Source organism: Schistocerca cancellata, chromosome 10, assembly GCF_023864275.1.
Source record: "Schistocerca cancellata isolate TAMUIC-IGC-003103 chromosome 10, iqSchCanc2.1, whole genome shotgun sequence".
Lineage (NCBI taxonomy): Eukaryota > Metazoa > Arthropoda > Insecta > Orthoptera > Acrididae > Schistocerca > Schistocerca cancellata.
In genome coordinates, this window is record NC_064635.1 from 85,247,596 (window position 1) to 85,261,454 (window position 13,859).

Consider the following 13,859-nt stretch of genomic DNA (forward strand, 5'->3'; position numbering starts at 1 on the left):
CGGATTTACTTCAACGACATTCTATTGCCCTTCTTTTACTTTTGTTGATGTTCACTTTATAACCTCCTTTGAAGACACTGTCTATTCCACACAACTGCTCTTCCAAGTCATTTGCCATTAGAGAGGTACAATGTTGCCAAACCTAAGTTTCTCTCTCCTCTCCCTGAACTTTTATTCCTTTTCTGTTTCCAAATTTCTCCTTCGTTCTTTCACAGATTGCTCAATGTGAAATTCATGAGAAGCTACATGGCTGTTTTATTCTCTTCTTAACCAGTGTTTTCCTTTCATTCCATTTGACTTTTAAAACCGATGCTTGTACAAGTCCCTGTGCAAGGTTGTCAATTTCCTTTGCTCTCTGTATTTAATCTCTGTTACCTACAACTGGTGTGCTGATCATTATGCATATATGCTAGTAAAAGGCAAAGTTTGTTGAATATTGTTTTATTTTTCTCTTTTTTTATAAAGCAAAATGGAAGCATATCCAAGTAGCACTTACCAAATGGTGCGCAAGACGTCTCCTTGACTTTGACGGTTTCAGGCAAAATTCACATATGTACATACATGGCACTTTTTCAAACATCTGAAAATTTATAAATCTGTATTAATATCTGTGTACATTTAGTTTATAAGTACTGTTACAAGTGTGGTGCATTAATAAATTCCCTAACTATCACACCTACAAATGCACTGCAAGAGAGAAGACAGAAGATAACGTTCTACTGAAGTGCTGCTGATGTTTGAAATGTCACAGCATATAAATCTGAGGTGGACATAAAACTATTTTCCATTCACTAACAAAGATAGGACAGCCAACAACTGATCAAATGGTCCACAGGTGTGCTGCCCTTTCGGTGTCCAACGGACACAGTATTTGGATGAGAAGACTTGTCAGGTGAGCTAATGCTGCTGCGTGCATGCGACCTACTTATACGCACGTTGGCACCTGTGATTGTATCATAGTTGCTACATCACCCCTGCCACCGGTTTGTTGTATTGCTGAGTGTCTTTAATTTGGGCCAGAGCTGGTGCCTAAGCCTTGCTGAGATTATAGCCTTTGTCCCTGGTGTTAATTTCGATAGCTTCTCTAATGACACTGCCCCAGTATTTCGAATTCTGTGCCAAAATCCTGGTGTGTCCGCATTCTATCGCACGATTCTCTTGCAAACACTGCTCTGTAACTGCCAAATTGTTGGGATACATTAGCTGAGTGTGTCACTCGTGTTCCTGGCATCGATCTTTGATGGTGCACACTGCCTGTCCAAGACAAGTCTTGCAGCATTGCCACAGAATCTGATACACACTGTCCTTCAGCAAACTGAGGTCATCTTTTATGGTTCCAATAATGCCCACCTTTTATTGGATGGCCAAAACACAGTTCTTACTCAGTGCTTTTCAGTACACATCCCACTTTTCCTTACAATGTACTGGTGTGCAATATAAAGTGTGTGGCTACCTCTTCCTCAGTGATTTCTTCCATCTCCACAGGTTGTACTGTACTGGTAGGGTGAAGAGCGCATTTGATCTGCCATTCTTTTCTTGGAACGTAATTAGGAGGTGTTCCAATTCCTGGGACAGACACCCCACATCTGAGACTGTGCATGCACCATATGCTAGTGTTTTTAGTACCCCATTCCTCTGTGCAGGTTGGTGGCAGCTGTCTGCAAATGCACTTCTTCAGCACACCTGACGGTAGTGATATATCTGATCACTGAAATACTGTGCCCATTTGTTGTTATGAACTGGCAGTATACCAGTGGACTGTTTGATCACCGAATATAATGGGCAAACTGCAGATTCACAACACAATTGTTTCTGTAGAATGTACAATTTCATAAACTTGCCGTAACAGTACTACATCTGAATTCAGTTGTGTTTTACACAACAATCTAGTTTACACACTATGGCAAGAATATACACTAGGAGAAAATGAATCTCTCTGCAGAATGCATAAAGTTTTCATGGTATTCACTCTGTCTCAAACAAAATCGAGCTTTCTTCATTATCAGGAGCTGACTAACTGCCAATGATGATGTCTCTCCTATGGAAGTGGTGTGGGTTACTATTGGTGGAATGACCACTTGGGGAAGAATTTTCATGTGCAAATGTGAGAAATGAGAACGAATTCTAAAGAGCAAGAATATTTAAAGCTTGCAACTGTGAGTCACACAGGAAGAATGCAACCATTCTGCAAATCAATACAAGTATTGGACCACTGCTGTATTGGTCATTAAATTAGAAGGCACCAGCAGACAAACTAATGACTTAGACACTTCACAACAGCTTTGTTTGTTATACACTGCCTCTACAGGGTGATTTTTTTCCACTGCATACAAACTCTAGGGATTGATTGATGAGAGAATACGGAACAAGAAAGGTCTAATGAAGTTTTGTCTGGAAATGCACAATTTCCACACTAGAGACCATTTATTCATTCATACTTTGTTACAGAGTCTGCGGTCTAATACACGTTGTACCATGCAGCAACAGTTACAGTATGCCTGTTTTCCTCCTACAGGGTGGTACTCTTTCTCATGTCATGCCCTAGCATGCCCGCCTACCACAGTAATTAGTAATAATGTGTGTGATTCACTTCTGTTGCTGACTCATCTTGTAGTGGATGTGATACAGCACTGTACACAATGGATCGGTATTGAAATTGACAACTTGCTGATATGGTGTTTACTTACGGGAAGGTAAATGGCAACAGATGGCAAGATTGTACCGGGAGACCTATCCCTGTCGACGACAACCACGGCATTTGATTTTTGCAACTGTTTCACCGTTTGTCTGAGGCAGGATTGTTTCCGGAAGCAGGAAATTATGAAGGATGTACCCAAAATGTTCGGACGCCAGACTTGGAGGAAAATGCGATTAACGCTATGGAAAGCAACCACCATGTCCAGATAGTTGGTTCGCCAGCACAGGGTAAGCCAGATGATCACGTGGAACATCCTACTTGACAATTGTTGCTACCCTTATCACTTACAGGGTGTGAAGGGCTGTAATGTCTGGATGCATTTCAATCGTCTTTTTCCTGGTTGACAGATTGGAAGATGAGGTCCAGTTCCGTGGCCTGCTTATTCACCAGATCTCAACCCATGCGATTTCTGGTTATGGGGTCATCTCAAAAGTGTCGCGTATGCAGAGTCCATTCCACTTGTGGGGACATTGGAGTATTCATGCTGCCTTTGACACTGCTCCAATGCAGCTTGCTGATGTGAATGTGAGAGACAGAACATGCTACAGTGCACACATGCATGTGTTGAGGCACATGGAAACCATTTTCAACAAATACCGTAACTGAGGCTGCATTGTACAGCGGTGTAGACTAACAATGTATGATAGAATAAATGGTCTGTTACGGAAACCGTGCACTTCTGAACCTAAGTTCATTAGACCTTTTTTGTTCCGTATCCTGTCATCGATCAATCCCTAGAGTTTGTATGCGGTGAAGAAAATATACATATCATCCTGTACATATCTGATCACCAAGATGTTCATCACAATCAGATGGATTTAACCAAACTGCATCACTGTCATTGGTTTATCAAGTGGCGGCTTCTTATTTGTGCAGTACTCTTACTGAATATTTAAAGCAATAGTTGGGTGCACAATTACATGTGATTCAGAAATTTGTGCAATCAGATGGTAGCTAATCTCAAAATTATTACCTTGTGACATTGATTTCTGGCAACATTCAGCAATATTATCAAGAAAGGAAAAAAATAAACCCAACAACCAGAAACAGAATGAATGTTCAAAATTCAATTATTAGTTTTATTCAACAGAAGCAACTAAAATGGTAAATGCATATCAAAAAGACAGAAAACAAGAGCTTGCAAAATGTATGCTGGCTTGGATACCAAATGGTAGAAAGAAAGTTGGGCAGCCACCTACTACTTAAGATTCAGAGGATTCAGATGTTAACAAGTGATGGGAACATTCCTGAAGAGTTATGATGGGATAGACTAGAACAGAGGGAACTAATTAGACATACGATGTAATCACAGGCGCTGGTGAAATGCAAAAACTTTGTTAAACCACAAATATGTATGTGACTCATGTATGAAATAACAACACTTTTATTTTTGGCATTTTCAATAAATAATAGTACACAGAGCATGTTTAATCCCCTTAATTGCTGGATCAATGGAGACACTGAAGCCTCTTTTCTTATGGAATGGTATACTTTGGTATCAAGCCTTTCAATCTGTTAATTGTATCAAAAGCTGTCGACAATGTTTTTCAGGTTTGTTTCCATCAGAAACCGTGTGTTCCATAACAATATTAATGAGACCCAAGATAGGAGTACAGGCCGCATTGCTCATAAATTTTTAATCTTTTTGTTGCAGATCAATTTCAGCTACTGTGTAGTTGTCTTCAATGCAATTACCTAAAAGTCTGACAACCCATCATAAATAAAAACACATTGTAGCAGATTTAACTGTAATCTCTCTAACAGAAATGTGGTACCACGTGCAGTTTTATTTATGATGAGTTGCTGTGACATTGATACAATTACAATGAAATGAACACCCTTAATTGCTTACAGGCATTGACATATGTCAACGGGGACAGATGAAAATGTGTGCCCTGACCAGGACTCTCACCCGGGATCTCCTGCTTACATGGCAGACACACTATCCATCTGAGCCCCCGACGATACAGATGATAGCGCAACTGCAGGGATTCATCTCTGGTACGCCTCCCACAAAACCCACATTCTCAACGTATTGTCCCGCACTACATTCGTAGTGCCCCCACCCATTATACTCATTACTCGTGGCGAATTGTCAATTCCTGTAAGAATTCGGGCACTGTTTGTGCATTCGCACAGAAGAAGAAGATGGTCAAGTGGCCGGTGAGCCTTAACTATATATATACTACGATGTTATCTGTTCTTTCGGACATGTCCGAAAGAACAGATACCATCGGTGACCATGCAGCTCGTTAGAATGAAATTACAATGAAATGAACGCCCTTAGCTGCTTACAGGCGTTGACATACATCAACGGGGACAGACGGTCAACGATGGTATCTGTTCTTTAGGACATGTCCGAAAGAACAGATACCATCTTAGTATATATTGATACAATTGCACTGAGGATAGCTACACAGCATCTGAAATAATCTGCAATAAGCAGGTTAAAAATTTATGTCCAATTCTACCCTTCCTTCTATCTTGGAAACACAAATATCTAAACACATTTTAATATCTTTCCTAAACTCTTCCTATACACTAGAAGTTAACATACAGTTCAATTTACTAATAATGAACCTGTATCCAAGTTGTATAAAGTAATGTCAAGAGGAAATCTTGTTTTATCTTAGTAGTGCAGGCCTATCTTCTTGCTCCATATGAAGACATGGCCTGAAATGTAAGTTCCACTCCACATTGTTCATGGAAGAGGTGCTTCATAGTAACAAATATAAGTGCTCATGTGATTCTTGAATTTCTCCCGGCTTATTTGATAATCAAAATATCCATGGGTGTGCTGCCGGTCTATAGTGTCCAACGGGCACAATATTTCGACGATCATACATGTCGCCATCATCAGGTGAACTGACGGACTGAGCTCCTGTGAACGTGCCGGCACGGAGGTCCGTACGCTATGGTTGAATCCACGAGGATTCTGGTACAGACGTCGAGATACTGGGACAGCGTTGTTAGAGAGGCCATTGAAATTCGCACCAATGACGACCTCATAAACCGTGACTGTGGCTATAATCTTAGCAAGGCTTGGGAACCAGCGACTGGGCTAATCGAGAGTAAATCGAGCAAACGTATAGTTGTGACGACCACAGCGGACAGAGCCATCACACTGACGTCATCTCAGACGCCATCGCAATCTGTTCCACCGCGCGACCATGGCGCGGGGCGCGGACGGCGGAGGGAGCGCGCCGCGGGCGGAGGGTATTTAAATCGGCCGTCGCCGCGACCGAACCCAGTTCCCTCTGAGCAGCCATAGCGTACGGATCTCCGTGCCGGCATGTTCACAGGAGCTCAGTCCGTCAGTTCACTTGATGATGGCGACATGTATGATCACCGAAATATTGTGCCCGTTGGACACTATAGACCGGCAGCACACCCATGGATATTTTGATTATAAGTGGTTACTGAGGTATGCACTTTAGAGACCATGTTTACTAGACTTTTTGCTTCAAATGATAATTTCTGTCATTTCCCCAAATACTGACCACTCCTCCTGGGATACCCTGTATGTATAAGGCATCCACATCTTTGTTGACACAAGAAATTACAGGATTAAACATACAGAAAATTACTTGTCAAAATCCTCGTACTGCACCATGAAATGTTTACGAAGTAAAGGCATTATGCCTTGGCAAGTCTCACTGGTTATTTGCTGTCTGAGAACAAAAGTGAAGCACCCAGAACAGGTGAAGGACATGAAACAAAATTTTGCACATTGAGAGGGCATGTGATGTTATTGCAGTTATTACAAAACAGAATAAAATTTACAGAGAATTTGGCAGTAGGAGCCCACTTATCAGTACAACATTACATTCCTCTGGCATGGATGCATGCACTTATTCGGTTGGGAAAGATGTCAAAGCCATTGTATCCTTCACTCAGGAAATGGCCACAACTGTTGTAACTGGTCCTTCATATCCTGTATACTGGCACTGGGATGGAGCTGATATCTGTGCTGGTCCTACACGTGTTCTACTGGACAGAGATCTGGGGATATTGCTGACCACAGGAGTACTACATCATCACGTGTACAGTTCAGAGATTGCGGTCCCACACACCCATAATTTTCCTGTCTAAAAATAGCACTACGCTACTCTCACATGAGAGGTAACACTCTCCACCAGATTTCCCCCAGTCACAACCAGTCTCGGACCGAAGTCGTATCCGACGACTCCGTACAGTCACCTCTCCTCAAATCGCTGCTGTACTCGCAGACAATCATTTGGGATAGTGCAGAACTACAATTCATTGTTAACACAATGTAATGCCATTCATCAGCGGTTCGTGCTTCCCAATCACAGCACCACACCAAATAGAGCTGTTCGTGTTGGGATGTTAACAGAAGCCTACGCACAGGACTGAATTATCTAATTCGACCACTGCTATTCTTCCACCTGTGGTGCAGGATGACACAACATTGCAGGGAATCCATACCTGTTTTTGGATGGTAGGTGCAGCTGTGAATGGGGTAAAATGTGCTTAATGCACAAGACAGTGATTTTCCATATTGGCAGTTTGACGTCGACCTGGTTCTCAACTATGAGTATACCTACCTACACAGTTCAACATTCGACATGTCGCATCCAAATGCCCTCCAAATCTGGTCATTCCACAATTTGACAAGGCATGTGTGTGGAGACCCACAATAAGGTCCCTTTCAAACTCTACAATTGCCGATCTGTGTGTTCTCCACAAAGCCTACATTCATTATACAGTAGTCTTGGAAGAACTGTAACAGACGTCTGAACAACTGTGAACTGACATGCACTAATAGTATGAAATAATGCATTGATAATGGCTAGGCACTAGTGAAATCTAGATTTGCCAAACAAAACCCATAAAAAAGGACAACCGATTGCTGTGTTCTATCATTTGTAAATCATATGACAGTCACTGAGTGCATCCATATTCCTAATGGAAGGTAACCTTTCAAACTCCTATCAGATGCTGACAATGCTGTCTCTATGGGAGTATGCGGCACCTTCATGTCCTTCACAGTGATCGACATCTGGTGCTATTCGAGCCCCTTATGTAACCCACCAGTTCCAGTAACAACACTAAATATGAATAACACCAATGTACTCTGGTGGCCATTCTTCCAGTCAACGAACATTGCAACACCTATCATTCACATAGACGCCAATGGTGTGTACGTGTATCAAGTTACATTGACATTCAACCACGTCTTCTGGAAGCGCCACTTTTTTGTCGGGCAGTGTATCAATGGAAAATGGAGTTAGAGGAGGCTGCAGCCTTCTCCCTCTCCCCTCCCAGACCAAAATTACAAGGCCAAAGGACAATTTGTCACCAGCACCACCACTTACCTTTGAAATCAGTTCTTAAGTTTGATTTTTTGTGAATGGCCCAAGATGAGAATTTACTAGTGTACATCTAAAAACCAGCAGAAATACAGCTACCCACAGAGTGACCATATTCTTAGTAGAGCCTAGTGGTGGGTGCTAGAAACAGAGCAGTTACGAAACACAAAAATTAGACGTTATATCCAAGGTACATGGTGATGTTAGGGGCACTCAGTTCTACCACATGACAGTTATGTAAGTATGAAACAACCCTCACTATAAGACACCAACTTTAAGAGGCTTCTCACAAAAATTTTATTTTTAACATATTTCGACTAATCGAAATTAGATTCTGTTTTATTGATACAAGATATCTGCTATAAAAGGTTAACATTACACCTAAATTTATGCCCTTTTTCTACTGTCAACATTTTGATAAACCAATGAAGTAGAAAATTGTTTACATTAAGTTTTATCTTGACTGTGCCTAAACCAGTCTATGACATTTTTAATTTTTAAATTTGGCCAATAATTATGCAAAGGATTGAAAATAAAATTTTTGTTGCTCCTGGAAGCCATTAGATAGGCAACCGAATATATTGGGTTGGTCCACAAGTTCATAGCATTTTACTTAAGTTTAATAAACACAACAGACTTACCAATAACACATTCTACTTCACTATTCACAACTGTCTACCAATGTTAGGGAAACTTTTTGATTCCATGACTGTTGAAATCATGAGGTTTTGAGTCAAACTCTGAGCCATATTTGTAGAGCATTTTCATCCAGAAAAGAAATTCCTTGTAGCTTGTTCCGTAGAGAGTGAAAAAGGTGAAAATTTTAGCATGCAAGATCAGTTGAATGAAATGGGTGCAGATTGCCTTCCCAACCCAACTCCTATGTAGTGTTTGTCAGTCTAGCAGAAAAAGGGCAGGTGTTAAAGTGTAGCATCACTTCACACTGTCTTCCTGGTAGTCATTCTTGGAAAGTATTTGAAAGGCATCTTGGTTGTTGCCAGTAAACATTAGCAATGAGTCAATAATTTTCAATGCAATGAATTTTTTGAAAGATTTCATGCCGCCTTTGGCTGCCATTCTCTCTATTTCATGTACGATTGTACAATTTCAGCCTTAGGCCATTTTCAAGTATCTAAAACAGAAGCACTATACATTGGCACATTAGTGACACTTGTGATTTTGATGTAGGAAAAAGTCATATCTGTAAATATACCAGGCGCATAATGCACATGACTTTCGAGCAGTTGCTGCCGAGCTCTTATATATAAGAGCCATGTTTTAATGTACTTAACATCAGGAAAACTACAATTATTTTACAGAAATTTGTTAATTAAACTCGACAGGCTTTTCTTCTCCATTATATTTAATTACCATTCATCACTGGTGTAACTACATATGTAATTTCTTTAAAAAACTTATAAATATTAGTTATTTTATTCTGGGAGCACGTCATTTTTGGATAGTCGGTAGAAAGATTTTTTGAGCATAACATGGAATAATAGGATTACTACTAAAAAATCACCCATAAAGTAAGTTATAATGTGTTTAGTATATTACAGATATGACTTGTTCCTACACCAAAATCACAAGTGTCACTAATGTATCCAATGTATATTGCTTCCGTTTTAGATACCTGAAAATTGCCTAAGCACAAAATTGTACAACCATGCATGAAAAGCAATTGAAGCCATCATGGAATCTTTCAAAAAATTTGCGATGATGGATACGCCTTGGGGAAGCAATTAATAGTATACCACATTGTCACTGTTCCTCCAGATGCATAGCTTATCTTTTGTCGATGCACACGGATGTTTGTACAGCAAGTTACTGCTTTGTTAGTCCTCATTCCTTTCTTTTCCTTGTGTTACCATTCTAATCACTGGTAACAATACAGGGTACGAATAATCAAGTGGTGTTCATGAGCCAATTTATGATGATGATGGAAAAAAAAAAAAAAAAAAAGCAGGGATGCATATATGGCCACTGACTGATTTTTATGATTTTGACTTAGGGCATGTGGTTCCCATACATCTGATTTCTGAACATTATTGCAAATAAACGTCGCATGATGGAATGATCAAAATTTAGCATATTTGCCAGTTCTCAAGCACAGTGATGTGGATCATTGTGAATTAATGCATTTAAACAATCTTCTTCAAACCCTGTAGGTTTTCCTGAACATGTCAAAACAAGAAATCATATTCTTGCTATGCTCTGTCCAATGGCATTACTCCCACACATGGTGAAAATGTTTCTGGCTTCCTCCGCTGCTGTCACCCCTCTACTGAATTCAAACAGAAGACTACGCCAGAAATATTACGATTGCTCCACTTGGCACTCCATTTTCTAATGTCCAGAACTCCACTCACTTTCTCCAAATAACAATATGTAAACTCAAATAGTGAGAGTGAACTACAAATAAAAATGACAATACATAAATGAACCAATAGCACATGGAATACCAACATGCAGAACAAAATCCTACTAGATTACTGTATTTACTCGAATCTAAGCCGCACTTTTCTTCCGGTTTTTGTGATCCAAAAAACCGCATGCGGCTTAGAATCGAGTGCAAAGCAAGCGGAAGTTGTCAAAAAATATTGGTGGGTGCCGCCACAACTAACTTCTGCCGTTGAATATATGTAGCGCTACATAGGCGTGCTTTGTAGGCACAAAGGTAAATACTGGCACCAAAACCTCTGCGTCAATAAATAAATTAAAAAACAAGGTAAAAGACGAGCTTCTTTCTCCGCCCCGAGTTTCGACCACTGCATTTTCATACATTATCCAACGAAGTAAATACAAATTTCGTATTGTTCATCTTCGAATGTAGCAGCATTTCAATGTACTACGAAAATCCGACTGGCAAGACTGTTTGGGATGTTTGTCAATATGGCCAACTCTACATTCTGAATTTTTTCCTATCTGTGAGAAGAGATGGTTGCTAACAGGATCTTTTATGAATTGTGAATCACATGCAGTATTCTCTTCACCATAAGAATAATACAAATATAAACATTTTGCCATGTATTTTTTCGTGTTTGCTGCTATCTCATTTCAATCCTGTCTGCCTCAAACTACGAAACTAGAGTGAGACAACAGCAAACGCGGAACAATATACATATCATGTCATGTTTATATTCGTATTATTCTTACGCCTAATAGTGATACAGTCAGAAATGAAGCACGGCAAGTGACTAGATTTTTAAATCTAAGATGACTAATTTCTGTGCAGAATGTAATGTACTAAAGAGGCACCTGCAAAGATTTTCAAAGGGAGAAAAAATTTTCGTTAAACTCTCGTTCAGAACATCTTCTATAATACGCAGTCTATTATTTGGTTCTTGTTGAGCATTATCAAAGAAAGCAAAAGTGTAAGTAACAACAAATATCAGTCTCTTGCCATTGTTTCGCTAATGAGACGATTCCTCTTTTTTTTTAAGCGGCGGTAGCGCGCACAAAGCAAGCCATGCCACGAGCGGCGACAGACCGTAAACACGTACTATCAGAATGCGACAAACAATGCATGACACAGTACAGTAATGCATTTTCAGCTTAGAGTGACGTAAACACCTATAACAAAAAGAACTGCGCTTATCAGATGAAAGAAAATTAAGCAATCAATTCAAACCAGACGAAGCACGTGAAAAAGGAAGGGTACCCGTATAAATACTGACAGAGCGCCTGACGCATAGCAATGGCTACTTGGTAAAGCTTAACTGCTAAGCTTACGACTCGAACCAAACTACTGTCGCTATATCGTCATTCATTCGACCTAAATTGTGTCTCATATTACAATGGACCAACTTTGTTTCGATTTGGAGATGCAGCCTAAAACTTTTCTCTCCCCCTGAATTTCTAGTCTCAAATTTCAGGTGCGGCTTAGATTCGGGAAAATTTTTTTTGCTCGATTTCGAGTCTCATTTTTCAGGTGCGGCTTAGATTCGAGTGCGGCTTAGATTCGAGTAAATACGGTATGCACCAACCTAACAGATTACCAGGGTGTATTTTTATTGGTACCCTTTAACTTCAAGTGAAAAACATTCAACAATCTACTTTTCCACCCACCCACACACACACACACACACACACACACACACACACACACACACACACACACACAAAAGGAAGGATAAAAATAATAAGATTACCTCAGGATATGGAGAGTAATAAAGTGGCCTGATGCGATATTTCCCGAGTTCTATCATTCTTATGTTCTGCTGACGTGTCGGCATCTTGTCATGCAGGCACACTCTTCCCAGACTGGCATATGCTGGTATTACTGGCAGACGTTGATCGAGGGTCAAGCTCTGCAACAGAAATAACCACCTAAAAGCTGAGTTAATCTTTCAAGGAAGCGAAGTCGTACAGCCATAGTCAGAGTATTTCAGAGAGAGAGAGAGAGAGAGAGAGAGAGAGAGAGAGAGAGAGTGTGTGTGTGTGTGTGTGTGTGTGTGTGTGTGTGGGGGGGGGGGGGGGGGGGGCTAAGGGTGAAGCCAGGGTAGAATAGCTAGAGGCAGTCAAGAGTTGCAAGGGTTGAGGGTGGGGTGGGGTGGGGTAGGGAAAAGGAGAAATGTAGGAAGAGGAGAAAGACTAGTGGCATGCATTGGTGCAGTAGAAGGCCATTTTTAAGACAGAGATACATCAAAAATATTTCTCAAAAAGGTGGAAGGATGTTGTAAGCAGTGTAAAAGTGTTATTTTCCTGTGGATAAAAGCTAGCTGTAATAGGGAATTTTATGAGAAAGCTGCCATTAACAGTGGCATTAATCAGATCCAACTCTCATACACTGACTGTGACAGTAATCAAGAAACAGACTACAGCGAAACCTCTATATAACGTTTTTCAAGGGACCACAAATTCTGAACACTGTATAAAGGAAAACACTATAAAGAGGAAGGCTTCCAAATAATAATTATAGGGCATTACTGAAGCTCGGGATACCACTTATCAGCTTTGACAAATGGTGCCATAGATGACATTTTAAATTTTCACAACACTGTAATATGATATTCATTTCAAATGATCAATGTATCAAATGATTAGTTTTTTGTAATTAAAACATGGGGCCCGGTAGGTGGATGGGTGAAAGTAAATGGCGCCAAAAAGATCGCAAGCAGAATGTGTGCGACATGTCACGTGACCAGGTTCTTCTGCTGACATATGAAACACGCCGAGCACGGGCTTTCCGAGCCGGTGCAAACTGAGAATCCACAGAACGGAAAATGATGCGTCTACATCCAGTCACTTAAACGTTATAAAGAGGTAAATAATTGACCAGGGTTCCAAAAGTATGAGCGTTACATGGAGGAAATTGTAACAGAGGAAACACAGTAAAGAGGAAAATTTAACATTGGTTATATGGGCTTTTAGTTGGGACCGAAAAAAAAAAACAGATGTAACATAGAGGAAAACATTATATGGAGGAACGTTATAAAGAGGTTTCACTGTATAGGAAATGGCAACTCAGGTGGACTCTGTGTATGAATGGTATTCAGTAAGTAACAACAATTATTTTTCTGAAAGCAGGTTGGTTTTATTCAGGATTCTAATACACCATAGTGGGGAGGGGGGAGAATGACAACAGATATTTAAGAGCCTAGGACATACGATACTGTCCGTCAATAGCAACAGCACAGGTTAAGTAGCGTGAACACACAAATAGGATAAGTTAATCATTTAAATTTATATTCATACAGTACAATTACAATAAAAACTAATCTGTCACATATAATATTTGTCTTTCCTAGTATGTGTTACCCTTGAAGATACATTAAACACAAAGTTGCCAGTAAAAATTTTAAATAATGGCATAAATGGCTGGTCTT

The 13,859-nt window shown here is 40.2% G+C and overlaps 1 protein-coding gene across 2 annotated transcripts in view; it reads right to left on the bottom strand.

Moving 5' to 3' along the window:
* LOC126106890 (histone acetyltransferase Tip60-like) overlaps nt 1–13,859 on the bottom strand; it is an 81,220-nt gene that overhangs the window by 32,021 nt on the left and 35,340 nt on the right. For both annotated transcript variants that reach the window (XM_049913301.1, XM_049913300.1), the window contains exons 5-6: nt 12,183–12,341; nt 497–580 (exon numbers count right to left, since the gene is read on the bottom strand). In XM_049913301.1, the coding sequence (XP_049769258.1) occupies nt 497–580; nt 12,183–12,341 (243 nt within the window). The remainder of the gene's footprint in view (nt 1–496; nt 581–12,182; nt 12,342–13,859) is intronic.